The following is a 20,370-nucleotide window of genomic DNA, read 5'->3' as shown; positions in this document are numbered from 1 at the left end:
CTGGTGGAGGCGCTCACAGCTTTTTGAAATGTCATCATCCTCATTTCAACCGGTCTGCCCCATGGTTCAAGCTAACAGTGCAGCCTTGCAGCATGGGCTAGGAGAATGCCTGCTCCTGAGCTGAGAGCACAGCATGCAGTCCAATGGACAAAGCTGCCACCAGTTGGTTGGCTGGAGTGTAACGGAGGTGATTGGGGTTTCGGGCAGCCATGCAGCGCACTAAACTCTGGCCATCCAAGTGGTGGCCAGCACTCTCCGGGATGCCATTGACTGCACTCATGTGGTGCTCAGATCTCCGTCGCAACAAGGGGTCAACTATGTCAACCATAGGGGCTTCCATTCGCTGAATGTGCAGCTGGTGTGCGACCACCACAAACGCATCCTGCAAGTCTGCGCATGGTTTCGAGGGAGTGTGCACAACTACTAGATTCTCAGTCGGTCACAGATCCCAGAAGTCTTCCAGGGTCCACAGAAGCTGCAGGGATGGCTCCTTGGGGGACAAGGGCTACCTGCAGAGGACATGGCTGATGACACCCATGTGGCAGGCTTGGACTGCAGCAGAGCGAAGGTATAATGGCTTGTGCTGCAACTCGCAATTTGGAGTGGTGCTGAATGAGGTTCCGGTGCATGGACCAGTCTGCTGGAGCCCTGCAATATAGTCCGCAGAGGGTGTCACGCATTACCCCCCGGCGATGCAATGGGGAGAGGAGCTGGTGAGGAGTACGGGGATGAGGGTGAGGAGGTCCTCGAAGGCCCTCTTGCGTACACACTATTGGAGGCCAACTATGGCATCAGCAATGGAGCTCATTCTGCGCAGTAGTGCAGGAGAGACGTCCTGGACCAAGGTCTCCATGGCGGCCACCATCCTACCAGTGTTGACCTTGGTGCATTGGCACTCCAGTGCTATCACCTCAGTCTGAAGGTGAATGGACTCCTCCATCATGCCATGCAATCTGAGGAGTGCAGCGTTCATCCCTTCCAAGCTTGCCTTTGTAGCCCCAGCAACTATGACATGCCTGAGTCTAGAGGCTCATCATCTGACTCAGCAAATTTCAGGCCTCCAGCAGTCCTCTAAGTGCCGAACACCTCGGAAGTCCTTTCCGCCACCTGCTGTGGATCAGACAATGTGATATGCTCACCAGATTGTTATCCCGAGGCTACCGTAGAGCTCGGTCCCACCAAGGCGTGTGTCTCTGTGCTGGTGGATAGTGTGGATGAACGCTGTGTTGGGACTTCAAGGAGGGTGCCTTCAGATTCCTCTTCAGAGGTTTCTTCAGGGCTTGATTGGAGGCCTTGGTTGGTGGGCTCCTTCGGCTCTTTGGCAGATGTGCCTGCCGAAGGAAGGAAAGATAATTAGTGCATGGCAGTGACCGGTGAAACAGGACACATCAGTCACAGCATGGTTGTTTGGTTGACCTCACCATCAGCACAGGACCGGTCCAGATCCTCGCTGGCCAGCTGGATGGCTCTGTTTTCAAAGTTTGTGCGGAACTTGATTTCAGGCATTCCTCCACCGATAAGCGACCTCTCCATCTTGTAGTGTGTCAGCTTGTCCTGCATAAATAGAGATGGAGAGAGCGTAAGCAGGATGCCTGCCAGGCTGGATGATAAGTATGCCTGGCCTGTGTGGGTGGTAAGTGGTTTCCATGGACGGGATGATGACAATGAAGGTGTGTGAGAGAGAGAGTGAATGGTCCCTTGAACCGGCAGTGAGTGAGGGCCCTGTGGATGTGTGAGTTGAGAGTGATGAGAAGAGTGACTTACCCTAGCGAAAGAGAGGAGATCATTCATCCTCTTTCGACATTGGGTGGCTGTCCTTTTTTACAGGGCGTTGGAGCTGACCACCGCTATCACCACCTTCCAAGCCGGGTTAGTGCTTTTGCTGCGCATCCTGCGGCCAGAGCGTGGGTAGAGGACATCACGGTGAGCCTCCACTGTGTCCATAAGGCACTCACAGGGCGCATCATTGAATCTGGGTGCTGCAGTCTTTTTGCCTTTCAGGGCCATGTCTTCTATGCAGCAGTTGTAGGCTGGATGCACTGAGATGTGTGCGCACGGCTGGACATAATATGATGCCCGGAGTGCTGCAGTGGCGAGGAGATGACATGGCGGGTGAATGAGAGCCCACTTACCATAGAAATAGTGTCTTTCCCAGGAATGCATAATTAATGCAGCGGATTTGGGACGATACGGCGTGAAAAGCCGCCATTGTGGCTGGCGAGTAAAACATCATTTTACCTTCCCGCTACTGCACTTAATGCACGTCCGGAATGATTCCATCCTCTGTTTTAGATTTCTTGCTAGTTTTCTTTCATACTCCAATTTCTTCCCCCTGCTTTTTTATTCATCCTTTGCTGGTTTCTAAAACTTTTCCAATATTCTGGCCTACCACTAATCTTTGTAGCATTGTACACATTTTATTTCATTTTGATACCACCCTTAACTTCCTTAGTTAGCCAAGGATGACAGATTTCCTTCCCTCAATGACATTAGTGAACCAGCTTTATTAATTAAATTTAAATTCCACCAGCTGCCATGGTGGGACTTGAACCCATGTCTCCAGTGCATTAACCTGGGCTTCTGGATTACCACTACGCCACCATCACCCTCTGTGGTAATCCAGAGATTCTTAGCTTTTGTGGCTCTGCTTTTTAATTTAGCCCCTAGCTGCTCATACTCCCTTAGCAGAACCTCTTTCTTAGGCCTACCTATGTAATTGGTACCCACATGGACCAAACAACTAGATCCGTCCCCTCCCATTTCAAGTTTCTCTCCAATGCTGAGGAAATGTCCTTAACCCTGGCACGGGGCAGGCAACATAGCCTTTGGGATTCTCACTCACAGCTGCAGAGACTTGTATCTAACGCCCTAACTATATTGTCTTCTACTACTACTACATTTCTTTTTTAATTTCCCCCCACTTGAATACACCACGGTTGTATACAATTAATACAATACTTTTATCTCTGGTACCAGTTTAAACTACTTCCCCTGTTTATCTCTGGTACCAGTTTAAACTACTGCCCCTGGTTATATGAAAAAAAACTTAACTCACCAATCACCCCCTACCTGCTAACCTAATTAATGCTTCCAGTCTTCAGCTCTCACGTCCTGTTGCTGGTCTCCAGCTCCCGCTCTAGAACCACTTCTTTTTTTTGTAAAAGGTCAGAACAGTAGCTCCTTCCTCACTGCGTCCAATTTCCTCACCTACCAAATGTTTCTAAGTGTTTCAAATAAATTCAGCTTTGCCTGTATGAGACCGCAGCTGTATCTATTTCATGATTTGTGGAAAATTAGAGTTAACTTCGCTACATGGGTAGTTTTATTGCAGGAGTCTTAAGCAATGAAAGTTCTTTGCTGGTGGAATGTAAATGGTAATGTATATAATTTTGTTACTGTTGGGGATTGTAGTTATTTAATTCAGTAATGAGTAAGTCACAGAATGAAGGTGAGATATTTGTTGATTTTCAACACTAATCCTATAAATGAAACATTCATTATTAGGCTGGTAAGTTTACATAGAAAGTTTACACATTTGACAGTGATATTACATGTTTGTTATTTTTCTCTGATTCAGACAACATTACTCCATTTCTGGGAAAAGACATCCCACACAATGGCAGCTATTCATGAAAGTTTCAAAGGCTACCAGCCATATGAATTTGCAATGTTGAAGGTAAATGTATATTTGGATTTGCATGTTCATTATAGTTACATAATTTTTTTTTTAATTATTCACTGTTTTGACATCTTCCGTCCTATCTGTGTTAAAAAATGTTCACATCTCTTTCAAGGTTTGTGTAAATCTACTTGACCTGAAAGACATGAACAAAATAAGTATTAAAATAATACTCCGGAGTACAATACTTTGAGAGCGTGTGAATTATGTCTACTAGTTGTTTTTTCAGTTCTGAATGCTGTCTCTCACAAATTAGCGTATGATGCAGTGCTTGAACTTTCATATCTATAAGTTAGAGAGAAGTATGATGACCACATTTTTTATTTGTTCACTGAATGTGGGCATTGCTGGCTAGGCCAGCATTTATTGCTCATCCCTAATTGCCCTTGAGATTTTGAAACAGTGTTGATGAAGGATTGGAAATATATATCCAAGTCAAGATAGTGTGAGATGAACTTTTTAGAAAACACTGATTTGGCCTTAACTGGAGCATTGTGTCCAATTCTGGGCACTGTACTTTAGCAAGGATGTAAAGGCTTTAAGAGAGATTGCAGACTAGGTTTACGAGAATGGTTTCAGGGATGGGGAGCTTCAGTCGCAAGGATGGATTGGAAAAGCTGGGGTTTCCCTCCTTAGAGGAGATGATTAAGAGGAGATTTGATAGAGGTGTTCAAAATCATGAGGGGTCTGGTCAGACTAGATAGAGAGAATTTTCTTTTTTAATGTTCTTTCATGGGATGTGAGCATTGCTAGCAAGGCCAGCATTTATTGCTCATCTCTAGCTGCCCTTGAAAATGTGGTGGTGAGCAGCCTTCTTGAACCGCTGCAGTCCATCGGTATAGATACATCTGTTAACAGTGCTGTTAGGAAGCGAGTTGCAGGATTTTGATCCAGCAACAGTGAGGAACAATGACATGGTTCCAAGTCAGGGTAGAACGTTGCTTGAAGGAAACCTGTTCCCTTTGGAGGTGTCAAGAAACCGGAGGACACCAATTTTAAGGAGATTGGGAAAGAACTGAGGGTGATATGAGAGAACATTTTTTTCATAGCAAACTGGATCTGGAATGCACCGTGGAGGCAGATTCAGTTGTGGCTTTCAAAAGGAAATTAGATGAGCGCCTGAAGATTAAAACAATGCTGAGTTATGGGGAAAGACCCAGGGAAAAGGGAGTAGGTGAATTGCTCTTACAGAGAGCCACTGTGGACTCAATGGGCCGAATAGTCTCTTCCTATGCTGTAACCATGCTATGATTCTATGAAAGGGAACTTGGAGTTGGTAGCATTCCCAGGAAATCATCTTGCAACCATTGAAGGAAATTCTGTCGAGGAAGAATATAAGGAGGATCCTTTCTGGCTGGAATATTCAACTTCTACTAAATGATTTTAAACAAGGTTGCATTACCTAAATCAATGGAGATAACTATACAGAACTCTTCCTGTTATGTAACAAAAAAATTGTTATAGCATAGAAATTGCACAAATTCCAGAAGCGCAATTCTGGCTTGGAAGTGACAGCATGACCTGTACTTGAAGTTGCGGAGGAGTGATATATTCAAAATGAATAAGTGGAAATATTTCAGTGAACAAGTGGTGAAACTGTGGAACAGTTTCTCTAGGGAGATGGTGAAAGTAGAAAGTGTTGATTCATTCAATTACAAATTAGGTTTCTTTCAGAAAATAATATTTTGGGATACAGTGTATGAATAATTTAAGCTATGGTAAGTGCAGCATACTTGGAAGAGTTTGGTTCCCAAGGCTCTCCATCACTGAAGAGTTTTCTTACCTTGTGCTGTGTCTGTGAAAGACACAATTGATGATTATTAATTACTGTGAATAGTTAATTCAATTGTTATATCATGGAACTACAAGGTGAAATAGATGGACATTAGTCTAGCAATTCTTGTATTCTATTATTTGAGGTGGAATCCAGATCCACTAGGTCTCTGCATGTTGAAAATTTCTCATAAGTTCCTGCACTGCAAGGTGGGTGGGGTGGATGTTCCTTCTTCCACCTTGTTTCTTCTGCACCAGTACTTGAGCATGTTGGGGGTGTTCCCAAGCTACTCCCACTTGAATTTCACTAAAGCCCTGCTAACAAGTCCCATTATCAGTCTAAAGAGGGGCCTGAAGCTGCAAAGGCCAGATGGATTTGTTTTGGTTATTTGTTCTTGGGGTATGTGGGGATGCTGGCAGGCTGCATGTGTTGTCAAGGAATTCCTAGAGACTGACCCAGTGATGATGTATGAATGATAATATATGTCCAGTTAGGATGGTCTGTGATACAAAGGGGAACTCAGACCTCTTCTTGTTCCCAAGCTATTACTGCTCTTGGCCTTCTGTGTAGTAAAGGTTGCAAGGGAGGGAGGCATCCCAAAGACATCCCAATCTCGGGAAGTTGCTACCCTGTGTCCTGTAGATCGTATATACTACAATGAATCAATGATCGAGAAAAACGATGATTGCTCTAGTGGAAAGGCACCAATCAAATGAACTGTTCTGTCCTGGATGGACTATTATTGCACTGCATGAATCCAGGCAAGTGCTGAGTGTTCCATCACATTCCTGATGTGAGTCTTGTTAACAATGATGGTGGAACAGGAGGTGAATCAATCATTGCAAAGTATCTAACCATTTTCACTGGTCCCTCAGCTTCCAGAGGGGGAATTGGAAAAGTAGCTCTGGTGAATATGGCAGCACAGCAGGGTGATAGTCTGAGGACTGTCATTTCTTTGAGGTGGGTGTCTCTGCACTTTTTTATTCATTCATGAGGTGTGGGTAACTGACAAGGCAGCATTTATTATGCCTAATTGCCCTTGAGGAGGTGGTGGTGAACTGCCCTCTTGAACCTCTGTAATTCTTGTGTACATCCACGGTATTGTTATGGAGTTCTAAGATTTTGGTTCAATGACAGTGAAGAATGGTGATATATTTCCAAGTCAGGATGGTGTGTGACTTGCGGGGGGGGGAGTTAGCAGATAGTAGTGTTCCCTTGTTCCTCTAGGTGATAGAGGCCACAGGTTTGGACCGTGCTGTCGAAGGAGCCTTGGTGAGTTGCTGCAGTACAATGTGTAAATAGAACACATTGCTGCCACACCACACCCAAGGTGGAGGGAGTGAATGTTTAAAGTGGTAGAAGGGGTGGTCTACTTTGTCCTGGAATGTGTTGAGCTTCTTGAGTGTTGTTGGAGCTGACCTCATCCAGGCAAGTGGGGAATGTTCCACCACATTTCCTAAATTGTGCCTTGTAGATGGTGGACAGGCTTTTGGGAGTCAGAAGGTGAATTACTCACTGCAGAATTCCCAGCCTCTGACCTGCTCTTGTACCCACAGCATTTAGTGGCTGGTGGTACTGGATGTTGACAATGAAGGATTCCGAGATGGTAATGCCATTGAATGTCATGGGGAGATGGCTAGATGGCAACAGATGTTTGGGCTGGGCCAGACTATTTAAATGAACTTAGCCCAGGGTTCGGAAGGGGATCATTGTTGGGTGAAAGTAGTGGGTGAAAGTCCTGCTCACTGCACTTCTGAAGATGTAAAGATGTCACAGAATTTCTTCCCTTGTATATTTATTTTAGCTCTCGTATAATTTAATATTTACTTTTTTTTTGATGTGAGAATTTAAGCCACAATGTTGGACTTAACTTTCATATTTAAAGAAAAATAATTATCAAAGCTGGTAATAATCATATCTTTAGCTTCCACTGATCCACCAACTATTCTGGGGCTGACGCTCACATCTTTTAAAATTTATGAATTCTGCCTCCAATTAAAGTCAATCTGGTTAAAGCACTTTTTCACCCATTCAGTGCTTCTCTCATTGCTGTTTACCTGATCATATTACAGAAGGGGAAATCAAACAAGCTATTTATTTTCTGAATGAAAGGAAAATTACAGAATCATAGAGACTTACAGCATAGAAGGAGGCCATTCAGCTAGTCATGCATTTGCTGGCTGTTTAAAAGTGCAGTTGTACCTAGTCCACAATCCCTGTTTTTTGCCATAAATCCTCCAAGTTCATCATCCTCAAAAACCTGTCCAAGTTCCTTTTAAAGTTATTCACAGAATCAGCTTCCACCACTTTCTTTTGGGTTGAACGTTCCAGATCCTAACAACTCGTGAGAAAATTTCTTCTCATCCCTCTCTAGATTTTTTGCTAGTGATTTTAAATCTATAACCTTTGCTGATTGACCCACTTGCCAGTGGGAATAGTTTTTCTCTATCTAATCCTTTTATCATTTCGAAAATCTCTATTAGGCCATCTCCCAACCCTATTCTACCAAGGAGAATAATCCTAATCTTTCTAGTTTCCCCTCAATCCAAGAGATGAGTGGCAGGCTGCCACGGAAATAGAAAGTTTCAGACATTTCAGTTTGATGGGGATCTAACCCAGTTGCTATGTTGAGTCACTGCAGTTCCACCAATGTTAGGTGATACCCTCCAACCACAGTGCCCATCTTTATCTAATGCTTTTTTGCTTGTAGATTAATAAAACCTTTTTAATCCAAAGACTATTTCAGGTTTGTTCTCAAAGTGGCACAGGATGCCTCTTTCTCTATTTGGTTTTGGCTTTCCCGGATTGTTTGCTGGTGTTTCAGATTCTTTTGGAGTCTCTGGGAGAGGCAATGATTTTGCTGCCATTTTTTTTCCTACTGTGGGTAGATATCCCCCTCATTCCTTCACCCTTCTGCAATGCCTCATTGTTGGTACTTTGGCACTCTAGGTCATCATCTGGGAAAGATCGTTTGGGATTTTTGGAGTCTTCCACTGCTTCTAATTTCCTCTTTCCTTTTTTGGATTTAGAAACCTTGGGTGTTAATGCTTTGTTTCCATTTGCATCCACTGCATTTCTTCCCAAAGAATAGGGTTTAGGAGTTTTGGTATCATTGGCCCTAGAACCAAATAGTTCTCTTATTAATGTCACTTAGCAATTGCATCCCAGCAACGTTAAAAACAGCAGGGCCAAGCTGAGAAGTTGTCTGAATGTACTGGATCGTGACCCTTTCTATCCAAATTAGTGACCTCCCTAGGTGGCATGCAACAAAGTTCAAGATGATCAGTATTCTCCAACTTCATCTTCATCATCTTACTCAGAGTCAGCACTGCTGTCATTTCTTTGTGCAGTCTCAAATGGGGAAACCTTCAAACTGAATCGAATCTCTGCTCAGTGGTAATTCCCGACATCATTGAAGTATTTTTGATTTAATAGTGTTTCACAAGTTGGGCTTTGTATGACAAATTTGACTGTACATTCAATATCAACTTTTCATATTCATGAATCATGCATGGTCCTCTGTCCAACTATCAGGTCCCATTCTCCTCATAACTCGCAGACGTACTCTGATCAGCAACTTGTAGCGCCTGCTGTGATTTTTGAGAACAAACACAAAAGTTCCTGGTAAGTTTAAATCAAAAGAAAGAATAAACATTTATTTCTTTCAACACCCAAAAATATATGCAGCAAGCACCCACAAACCCTCACACCTGAAAAGATGATTTCCAAAGATGTAAAATGCACATTGATAAAGCCCCAAAAGTCTGTATTACTCTTTGTTCAAGAAGTTAGTCAAAAGTGTTGCAGGCCTGGAAATTCTCTTTAAGTTCACTGAAGAAGAAATAAATCAAGGTTGGAGGTTTCTAGTGATGAACCCACAATGGCAGTCCAATCAATGGCACATTTCTGGCTTTTCAGTCGAAGCTGTGGTCAAGCCTCTAGTGAAGGAATATAATCTTGAAGATAAAACGAATTAGTTCCACTACTCAGCCTAAGATGTATTTTTGAGGCAGGGCCCTCTCTTGTGCTGGGTGAGACGGCTTCTCTCTGGTCCTCGTATGCCAGACTAACGCTCCCTGGTTCTTCTTAGAATAAATAAGATATTTGCTATCTCAAGCCAGTTTCTGTCATGTGACAACAGTGTCAATGTTTTCCAGTGTCCACACAATAAGTTGATGGCAGATGCAATTGTCACACAATGAGGAATAAATGACACAATTCGGACCTGCTTGTGATAAAGCGGTTCCTGCACATCCCTCTTTGTTAGATTTTAAGTTTGCAGACACAAAATCTGGAGCAACCATTATATTTGAGTTTCTTTAAATTCCACAAGTGATCTTGCATCCTGATATCCCTTCAATGGAAGATCCTCTATAAGGACATTTATTTACACTTTAATAATTTAACAGGGGCATGTCCAGACACCAGTTAACCTTTGTATCGAAACCACAAAAGAAGCCACCTGACTCCCTAGAGCCCATTTTGTCAGGGTAAATTGTCCATATTTTATGCTCTGTTTAAAAAGTAAAGTGTCCATCTTCCGAACAAGTTTTACACGAAAATGATGTGACTGTAACAAGTGGGACTAGCCGAGTTGCTCTTGCAAAGAGCCAGCACGGCCATCACAGATCTGAAGGCTTCTTTCTCTCCTGTAGCTATTCTATGATTCATTCAACTGAAGTCCCTCAACCCTGTGATATCCTGGTAAATCTCCTCTGCACCTTTTCTAAACCCTATACATCTTTCCTGAAGTGTAGTTCCCAAAATTGGTTATAACAGTTGAGGACTAACAAGTGATTTGAAAAATTCCAGCATGATCTGTTTTTTTTTATGTTCTATGCCTCTATTTATAAACCCAAGTAACCTGTTATGGCACAGCCAATTGTAAATGCTGAGTTCAAATCCCAGAGGGAAACTTGAAACAACTGCCACAATTTGTTTTGCAATTTGTATAAATTTCGAGATGCATGCCTTAAATTCAGTAGTAATAAGACCACCAATCTTATAGGTTTTGACTAGTTTAAACATTTATTAATAAGAGAAATGATTTTAAGCACATACATATGTCTACAAATTACTACCAAAATAACTTCTAAATCCCTAAATAATCTGACTTCCAGTTACACTTTTGTTAAGGCAACAGTAAGACACACAGATTTTAAAAGACCCAGGCAAGGTGATACACAATACCCTGAACGAGTCGAATTCAAAGTGAGTTACCTTAACTTCAGTTCTTTGAGGACAGCAGCTTGAGGCATAGACGCTGAAGGCTTTTCGCACTTGTTAAATCCTAAAATTCCTACCCCTACACACAGCCTTCACTTCTTTATGCATATTTTCCCCTTTGAATGCAAATTCCTGTTGTTTCACTATGTCTTTGAACTTTACCTTTCTGATAATAAAAATCTCATAATACTAAGGCAAGAATTTTCCCGTCAGCGAGCGGGGACAGGGCCCGCTCACCGACGTGTAAAATGACACGGAATGACGTTGGGCGGAACTCCCAATGTCATCCCGCAACATTTGTATTTCCAGGTCGGTGAGTCAGCTGTGCGCCCGTCAACCTGTCAACGGCCTATTGAGGCCATTCAAAAAGCAATTAAAGCAATTAGTGGACCTGCCCGTCCAACCTTAAGGTTGGCGGGCAGGTCGGGAGCGCTGGCGGCCACCTGAAAAAGCATGAAACCTCATCCAAGGGCGGGATGAGGCTTCATGACTGACTTTAAAAATTAAGATGAACTTTTACTTAAAGTTATGTCCATGTCCCAACTCATGTGACATTCTCACATGAGGGGATATGGATGGTTAATGAAATTTTCCAAAGAATAACCTTTTCCCTTTGGGAACCGATCTCCCTGAGGCAAAACTTAGTCTTAGGGAGATCGGAGCGCTCCTTTGCGCACTTCCGCATTTGCCATTTCCCCCCACCCTCACAGGGAGCGCACAGTGCTTCAGTGCAGAGGTCACGCTGAGTGGGCCTTAATTGGCTCGCCTACAAAAAATGGCAATGCACCCTCAATTGGGGGCGCCAATTGGAGTGCCATCCGCCCATGCCCGCTCCTGCACTCCCCCCCCCCCCCCCACCCCCCTCCAAACAAAAGGGGGAAAATTTTACCCTAAGTTTAACCAGTAACTTTGTGAAAAATAAACAGACTGTTTCTGAACTCCACCTTGCAAGGTGACACATTTCACTCCCTCTTTTGAAAACGATCTAGTCTAGTTTATTTAAAAATGCAAATGTTCCCTTGACACATATGTTTATCTACTTAACACTTCAAACCCCGCTCATCTTCTACCACATCAAAGCCTTCAGACCAGCTGCCTTTAATCCAATTAAGTCTCTCTCTCTCACTCACACACACACACACACACACACAGACACACACACACCACTATTTTACAATAAATTCCAATACCATTACGAAAATTGTTATATCTCCCTGACATAACCCATATGCTGTTTTTCAACTTGCCTTGCTACCTTTTAAGGATTAGGTCTATGGGTATTGAGGTGTCTCTGCTCATCAATATCTTTCAAAATCGTGCCATTTGTAGTGTGCTCTTTCAATATTGGTTCCCCCAAGGTGCATCATTTCACACTTCTCTGTATTGAACTCCATTTGTCATGCTTTTGCCCGGTCATCATCCTGTCTCTGTCATCCTGAAGTCTAATAACTATCCTCATGTATGTACCACATTTACAAGTTTAGTATCATCTGCAAGGTTTAAAATACTCCACCCTACACCTCAGTCTAGGTCGTTTGTAAAAATTGAAACAAGTAATGGGACCTGAAAGATTTTTTCAGAAGCCACTGCTGAGGCAATTCATATCCATACTATCACTTTGTCCTTCATTCCAATGGCCACCATCTCCTTAACAAGCTTTCTGTGTGACACTTTGACAAATGCTTTCCAAATGCCCACAATATCTGCTGTCCTACTGTTATTAAAAACAACCACCTTGTTGAGTGGGCCCTAGGATTTCTTTCTCCGACTGGATTCCCACAGGTGCAAGGTGTAATCAGCTGCATGCAGCAAATCAAGCACCACTACAGCAACCAGGAGCTCTGAGAAATTGCAAGGGATATTTACTCAGTGGACAGCTGATGTGCTAGCAGAAGAAGCCAGATTATGATGTGTTCTTACTGTGGCGGTTCAGTATTCTAGAACTTTTTGTTCCTGGAAGCAGACTTGAAAGCTGGCTCAGAGGAGACAAGGGATACCCCTTCAAAGTTGGCTCAAGGCATCTGTGAGGAATTCAACCAATGCAGTACAAGAGCCATATGCCCATCATCTGTGCCCAAGAGCAAGCTGTTGGAATGTTGAAGATGCGATTTGTGTGCCTAGATAGGTCTGGCAGCCTGAGAGTCTCTAAAATGATAATGGTGAGCTGCATCCTGCACAATATTGTGCGGCAGAGTGGATTGTGATTGGAGAACATTAAAGGGGTTCATTGCTCGCCTCATCTGGAGGTGAACACAGAAGAGGAGGAGGAGCATGAAGATGGGGCACCAAAGACTGACCAACCACTTGCATTGCTGCCCGGGATGCCAGGTTTATACCAATATCACCAAGTGTGAAAATTGGAGTTCACACTTAGCAACAGAACCATCCACTTCCATCACCCATCCTTGGCGTTAAACAATCCTTGAACCATGCATACATTCATTGCATATCTGCCCAATGGGTCATGTATTGACATCATGAAATGAGTGAACAGATGAATTACCACGTGGAATGCAGTAATGGACTAGATATGGGAAGTGGTGCCAGTCAACAAATTTTGTGTGACATTATACAAAAGGAAACTTAACAGCATAACATTTTGTCAAACGCCCATGTGCTGACCCTTAGTGAATTACAATTTCTTGAACTTGTACTTCCTACCACTTTTATATGCAGTGCACCCTGTGTGTCTTCAGAAGAGGTAGAGGCAGGTTGCCCAAATCCCTGTTCTGACTGTTGAAATGCCTTGTTCTACATCCTCTGGAATTTGGAGCCTCTGGGAACTGCACCCCCTTTGCAGGGGCAATCACAACCATTGAGAGGTGAGGCAGCATATTAGGTACTGGCTGTGACTATGGGGGAGGGGTGGGGGCTGGGTGGAATGGATGAGAAATGGGAGCGCTTCAAGTGGAGTTCCCACTTCCTGGTTCCCTTTTGCCATGATCCTCTCCTGAACCAGTGCCGCATCACTCCTACCAATCTGTTGCAGACCAGCTAGGTGATGTATTGTAAGGCCACAGATAAAAGTACCTGTCATCCAGTTTGGCATCTGAAGTCCACACTGCTGTGGTCATGGCCTGTATGGACTCTTTGAGAACATTGCTTGAAGTTCCATGAGGTGGCCACTTTCTCCATGGCTTTCTCACAATTCCATGCACCAACAATGCAACAGCAATCAAGTTGGACTCCTACATCCACTTTGTTATTGTGGAGATTGTGTGTGGCACATCTGTCAATACTTGGCTAAGTTGCAGATCCATCCCTATCATTCTTCTCAACAGTAGCCTGCAATTCAGCATCTGTTTCCAGTGAACAGAGCTTGGAGAGGATTGAAACCCCCGCCGCCACCACCCCGCCACACAACCACTGATGTTGATTCATGACGTTTGACCTGTCAGTGTCTGCTCATGCACACTTCTGAGGAATTAATCACTGGTGAAAAATCCAACTAATTCTCTAAACGGACCCACCGAAGGGCAAGTATTTACACCGGTGCGTGATTGTACGTCTTGTGACAGTGGGCCCTCAGAAGGGAACAAGGTCCTATGAAAATTGTCCTCATGGATGTTCACTGGCACTTGTTCTACATATGGAGGCCCTGTAAGACAAAATAAAGGGATATGAAGGATACAATTTAGCTGTGGCAAAGTGTTGTGAATATCTGATTTCATAATTCATGTGTTTTGGAGCTATAACTTAGTTTTAGGAATACAACTTGTAGGTTGGAGATTAAAGTGTTAAATGTAAGAATAATTTTCCATTTGTAAGAATCTAATAAACAAAGGGGTTTGGGTTAATTACAGTTAAAAGATAATGTGTTTATCTTACAAGGTCAAAGGTGGAAGTATAAACTTAAACAATGGATGAACCATCTCTGAGCTTGTAATGGAGCCAGAAGGTCACCCCTTACCTCAATAAAAGATTTAAGCTGTTTATGGAGGTCCCAAATGAAAAGAGGTTAAAAGCCGTTAGCCAATAATGGAGTTCCTTGATAGGAACATCAAGTCTGGAGAGAGGGCAATCATATCCATTATAGATATTTTATTCATATGGATTATAGATTCAGAGTTGTGTTGAAGGTTAAAAGGTAATTAGCTTATATTTCTGTTTGGAACATCCAGGTGTGCCACGTTGCTGTGGAGATAGGTTGTGGGAGTTACAAAGTTTCTTTGATTTATCTGGATGCTTCTCACAGAAGGCAGAAGGTCTGGTGTGGGCTGCAGCTCTCACAGTCAGAAGAGCAAAAGAAGATAAATGTTAGTCAGGTCTGCACCCTAAGCACAGAAAATACAAACTTTATTATTCCCTGTGCAGAATGCAGGTGGGGACTTGAGCTCAGTTTGGAATTTGTAGGGAGGGGTTGCGGTAAGAAGCTGTAAGATTTGCCTAGTTTGAAGCTAGAGGAAGAAATCTACAGTGGTCCTCAGAGCCCTGTGTCAGAAAGTAGTCAGTGAGTTAGTTTGGAAGGCTGTGAAAAGGCAGTTGCATATCTGCCGGCAGCCAGGACAAGAAGCTGAAGAGTCCACAGTTGCAAGGTCTTTAAGGAAAAATTGGAGGGCCGCTTAGCCAAAAGCTAATGGAAGGAACTCAGAGAAAGCTGAAATGCTGAGGAGAATTGGAGTGAATTCCAGAGGGCTGTGGCATACTTTTGTGTTGGTCCCAGAAAAAGTGAATGAATTTTCAAGACTCATGCGGAAAAGTAAAAAGTAGAACTGAGTTTATAACATAAGTCTTTCTAAGCTATAGTGTTAAGTTCGTGGTGCTTGCTTTGTTTATTTTTTCTTATATACAGTAAAGCTTGTCTTTGTTTCAAATCTTGAAATCTTGTGGCGTAGTTCTTTCAGTTAATCACTGGGTGTTCAAATTTCTCTTTAAATCTTAACGGTCCATACCAGGATTTTAATGAATGTCATAACCTTGATTTCCACCAAGCTTAATGGTTTTATAATTCAGCCATTGACGAAATAAAGTCAGCATGTGAGTGTCAGAGATATCAGTAATTCTGTTACCTGCATCTGTGAGCTCCATGTCTCTTCTCCAATTGAGGAAGACACAAGTCTTCAGGGCTGCCTCCTCTGCATCAGTCAGCTGAACTAATTGTGGTAGTCCATCTCCTTGTGTCTTCCTTGTGTTTTGCAGTCTCCTATAAGTGATGAAGAAATATCCCTAATCAGACCTGTGAGTGAAGGTCAGATATGCACCCAATGGATGCAGTGTATTCAGTGAAAGTCACCATGAGACAAATGCATCATATTGCATAATGATTGGAGTGAGTGGCAATGGTGCATGGAAAATTACTCCTGGGTGCTACCAGGAGGAGGAGAGACAAATGAAGCGTGTGGAAAGTGAAGGTTGGATGCTGCTGAAAGTTGAGTAGGCATGAGAAGTGATGTGATGGAGAATACTAGGAAGACTGAATGAATGAAAAGAGCATGGGGGTTAAACAACAGGCTGTAGTTGAAGCAGCAAATGCACACACTTCTTCCTGATCTGGTTGGGCCATTAAACTGCTTCCTGCACTGAATCCAGGACATGAGCACTGCCTGTCCTTGCTGCTCACTCATTATCTACCTCCATCCATGCCCTCTTGGTTAGAGTCACAGGATTCTTCCTCCCGGGGAAAAGTATGATGATCCTCCTCTGCCACCGCTGTTGGCATCATCACCACCACATTAAATGTGGGTGCTGCCCTTATTGTTTGTGCACCATCTAGCCTGAGCATCTTCAATTTCTGATGGTGCAACTGTACCTGAAACTCATCTGAGATTGCATCATGCAGGTTTGCATCATGCTTGATGCAGTTTGGATACTTAGAAATAGATGGTCAAAAATTAATTGGCATAGTTGAGTTGAGATTGAAGATTCCACCCACTCAGTTGAAACCTGGGGCAGCCCATAACTTCGTTATAATATTGGGCCACATTCATAATAATATTGGGCATGTCCCTGGAGAGGGATAACATCCCATTCACTGGAGACATTTGTCAACAATTTCTTGCTAAATATCACATGATGCTGACAGTGGGTTGACCTGTGTCATCATCTCTTTCCTGGCTGCCCTTGTCATGATAAGGGAATCAATGGTGTCTCTTCATCTTGAATGGATAAAAGGCCCGATCTTCTCTTAACTGTGGTATTTTTTTTATCATGCCGAGAAAATTATGCTTTTCGTGGATTTCACTTTCTTCCCAGAAAGTTTAAAAAAGACAGAGAACAACATTATTACAAGAAAGAGAATACACATATTCAAAAAAATAAACAGATGACATTAAATGAACAAAATTTTAAAATAAGTGACTTATTTTCATGCAAGATCTCTGACAGTATTCATTGTCTGCCAAGATTAATTGCGTCAGTCTGCTTGACTTAGTGTAATGGTGTCCAATTGCAATCAAAACTCTGTCAAAGTAAATTTAGTTAGATTGATCAATTGTTAGTTTAAATGTTTCTATTCCTACTTCTCTTTAAAGAGAGAACAGGTAACTATCTATCTCATCTTTCCATATTAAACTACGAAGCTCATCACAGCATCTAACTACCTTTTGAATGATTCAAGAATGTTTTGATCCCCACCACCCTACTTGGCAAAAGAGCTGAACACAAGAGGTGAGGTGAGAGTGACTGCCCTTGACATCAAGGCAGCATTTGACTGAGTGTGGCATCAGTGACCCATAATAAAACTGAAGTTAATTGGAATCAGGGGAAAACTCTCCACTAGTTGAAGTCATACCTTGCGCAAAGGAAGATGGTTTTTTTTCTTTAATGAGATGTGGACGTCGCTGGCTAGGCCAGCATTTATTGCCCATCCCTAATAGCCCTTGAGAACGTGGCGGTGAGCCACCTTCTTGAACCGCTGCAGTCCATGTGTGTAGGTACAAGCACAGTGCTGTTAGGAAGGGAGTTCCAGGTCCCAGTTGTTGGAGATCAATCATCTCAGTCCCAGGACATTACTGCACGAATTCCTCAAGGTAGTGTCCTAGGCCAAATCATCTATAGCTGCTTCATCAATAGCCACCCATCCAAACATTAGGTCAGAAGTGGGGTTGTTTGATGATGATTACGCAATGTTCAGCATCATTTGCGACTTCTCATACTGAAGTAGTATGTGTCCATATGCAGCAAGACTTGGACAACATTCAAGTTTGGCTGATAAATGGCAAGGAACATTCATGCCACACGAGTGCCAGGCAATGACCATCTCCAACAAGAGATAACCTAACCACCACCTCCTGACATTCAATGCCATTACCATCACTGATTCCTCCACTATCAACATCCTGGGGGTTACCATTGACATGAAATTGAACTGGACCAGCCAAATAATACAAGAGCAGGTCAGAGGTGGGAAATTCTGCAGTGAGTAACTCATCTCGTGATTCCCCAAAGCGTGTCCACCATCTACAAGGCACAAGTCCAGAGTGTGATGAAATACTCTCCACTTGCCTGGATGAGTGCAGCACCAACAGTACTTGAGAAGCTTGACAACATCCAGGACAAAGCAGCCACTTGATTGGCACCCATCCACCACTTTGAACATTCACTCCCGCCATCACTGACACACAGTGGCAGCAGTATGCACCATATACAAGATACAGTGGAGCAACTCACCAAGGTTCCTTCAACAACACCTTCCAAAACCATGACCTCTACCACAAGGGCAGCAGAATGCATAGGAACACCACTGACTGCAAGTTCCCCTCCAAGCCGCACACACAATCCTGACTTGGAACTACGTCGCAGTTCCTTCACTGTCACTGGGTCAGAAGCCTGGAACTCACTCCCTAACAGCACTATAGGTATACCTACACACCACATGGACTACAGTGGTTCAAGAAGGCAGCTCACCACCCCTTCTCAAGGGCAATTGCAGATGGGTAACAAAATGCTGGCCTAACCAGTGGAGTCCATATCCTGTAAAAAAAACTTTTAAAAACCCAAGCATATAATTGTATAAAGACAGGTAGAAGGTTAAAAGATTGGACAGAATATAAGGAACAGCAAAGGATAACTTTAAGATTAATAAGGAGGGAAAAATTAGAGTACAAGAGAAAGCTAACCAGAAATTTTAAAACAGATAGTAAGAGTTTGTATAAACATTTTAAAAGGAAACGATTTACCAAAGTGAGCATTGGTCCTATGGAAAGTAAGCCTGGAGAATTGATCATGGAAAATAAGGAGGTGGCAGGTGAATTGAACAGGTATTTTGCATCAGTCTTCACGATAGAGTAACATCCCAGAAGCAGCTATAAAATCAGTAAATAGACGGGAGGGAGGAACTCAGGAAAATTACAATCACCAGAGAAGTGGTACTGAGCAAATTGTTGGAGCTGAGGGCTGACAGGTCCTGATAGACTTCATCCTAGGGTCTTAAAAGAAGTGGCTAGTGAGATAGTAGATGTGTTGGTTTTAATTTTTCCAAAACCTCCTAGATTCAGGGAAGATCCCATTAGATTGGAAGATAGCAAATGTAACTCCACTATTCAAAGAGAGGGAGACGGAAAGCAGGAAACTACAGGCCAGTTAGTTTAACACCAGCCATAGGGAAAACATTAGAAGCTATTATTAAAGAAGTTATAGCAGGGCACTTGGATAAGTTAAAGGTAATCAGGCAGAGTCAACATGGTTTTGTGAAAGGGACATCATGTTTAACCAACTTATTGGAGTTCTTGTGCGGTGGATGTACTGTACTTAGACTTCCAGAAGGCATTTGATAAAGTGCCACATCAGAGGTTATTGCGTAAAATAAAAGTTCATGTTAAAGTGGGTAACATATTGGCATGGATAGAAGATTGGCTGGCTAACAGGAAGCATAGAGTAGGCATAAATGTGTCTTTTTCAGGTTGGCAAGATGTAATGAGTGGTGTCCCACAAGGATCAGTGCTGGGACCTCAGCTGTTTAAAATTTATATAAATGACTTGGATAATGGAATGGATGGGATGGTTGCCAAATTTGCTGATGACACAAAGAAAGGTAGGAAAGTAAGCTGTGAAGAGGACATAAGGAAGCTACCAGACTTGGGAATCAGGACAGGGAGGGATCTGTCAGTGGCTGTGAATATTAAAACTTCATTCAATGTTAATATGTACCAGCTCCTTCCAAGAACAGTTATAAAATTCTTAAAATAAGAAATTTGAATAAGTGATCAGCAAAGTTAAGCAAGTAGTGATTTCCTAGATTTCCAGGAAAATGGACCCTCTGTCCCTCACTTTACAGGTTTAGAAAGACAAAGGGCGAAATCATCCCAGATTTGCACTAAGTGCAGTAGCACACTCTATCGTCCCAAACCCGCCCATATTAATTATGCATTCCCAGTAAAAACACAGTTTCCATGGCAGGAGGGCTCTCATTTGCCTGCCACACCCTCATCTCACTGCTTCAAGATGCTGGGCGCCATATTTAAAGTGCAGCCACGTGCACACCTCTCAGTGCTTCCAGCCCATGATTATTGCAAAGAAGACATGGCCCTGAAAGGCAAAAAGACTGCAACCTCCAGGTTCAATGACGCGACTCAAATGCCTTTTGGATGCAATGGAGGCTCGCCGTGATGTCCTCTACCCCTGCTCTGGCCATGGATGGGCAGCAACATCACCAATCCAACTTGGGAGGCCTTGACTGCGGTGGTCAGCACCAATGCCCTTCAAAAGAGGACAGTCACCCAGTGCCGCAAGAGGATGAATGATCTCCTCCATT

The 20,370-nt window shown here is 43.1% G+C and overlaps 1 protein-coding gene across 7 annotated transcripts in view; it reads left to right on the top strand.

Annotated features, from left to right (window-relative positions):
* Positions 1-20,370, top strand: part of ica1 (islet cell autoantigen 1) — a 223,194-nt gene that overhangs the window by 90,626 nt on the left and 112,198 nt on the right. For 6 of the 7 annotated variants that reach the window (XM_078538805.1, XM_078538800.1, XM_078538803.1 and 3 more), the window contains one exon: positions 3,578-3,676. The exons of the other annotated variant lie outside the window; for it this stretch is intronic. In XM_078538805.1, coding sequence (XP_078394931.1) covers positions 3,578-3,676 — 99 coding nt within the window. The remainder of the gene's footprint in view (positions 1-3,577; positions 3,677-20,370) is intronic. 7 annotated transcript variants of the gene reach the window in all.

Source organism: Cetorhinus maximus, chromosome 3, assembly GCF_964194155.1.
Source record: "Cetorhinus maximus chromosome 3, sCetMax3.hap1.1, whole genome shotgun sequence".
Classification (NCBI taxonomy): Eukaryota; Metazoa; Chordata; class Chondrichthyes; order Lamniformes; family Cetorhinidae; genus Cetorhinus; species Cetorhinus maximus.
Note: the sequence above shows the minus strand (reverse complement) of the source record. Positions and strands in the feature narration are given on the sequence as shown.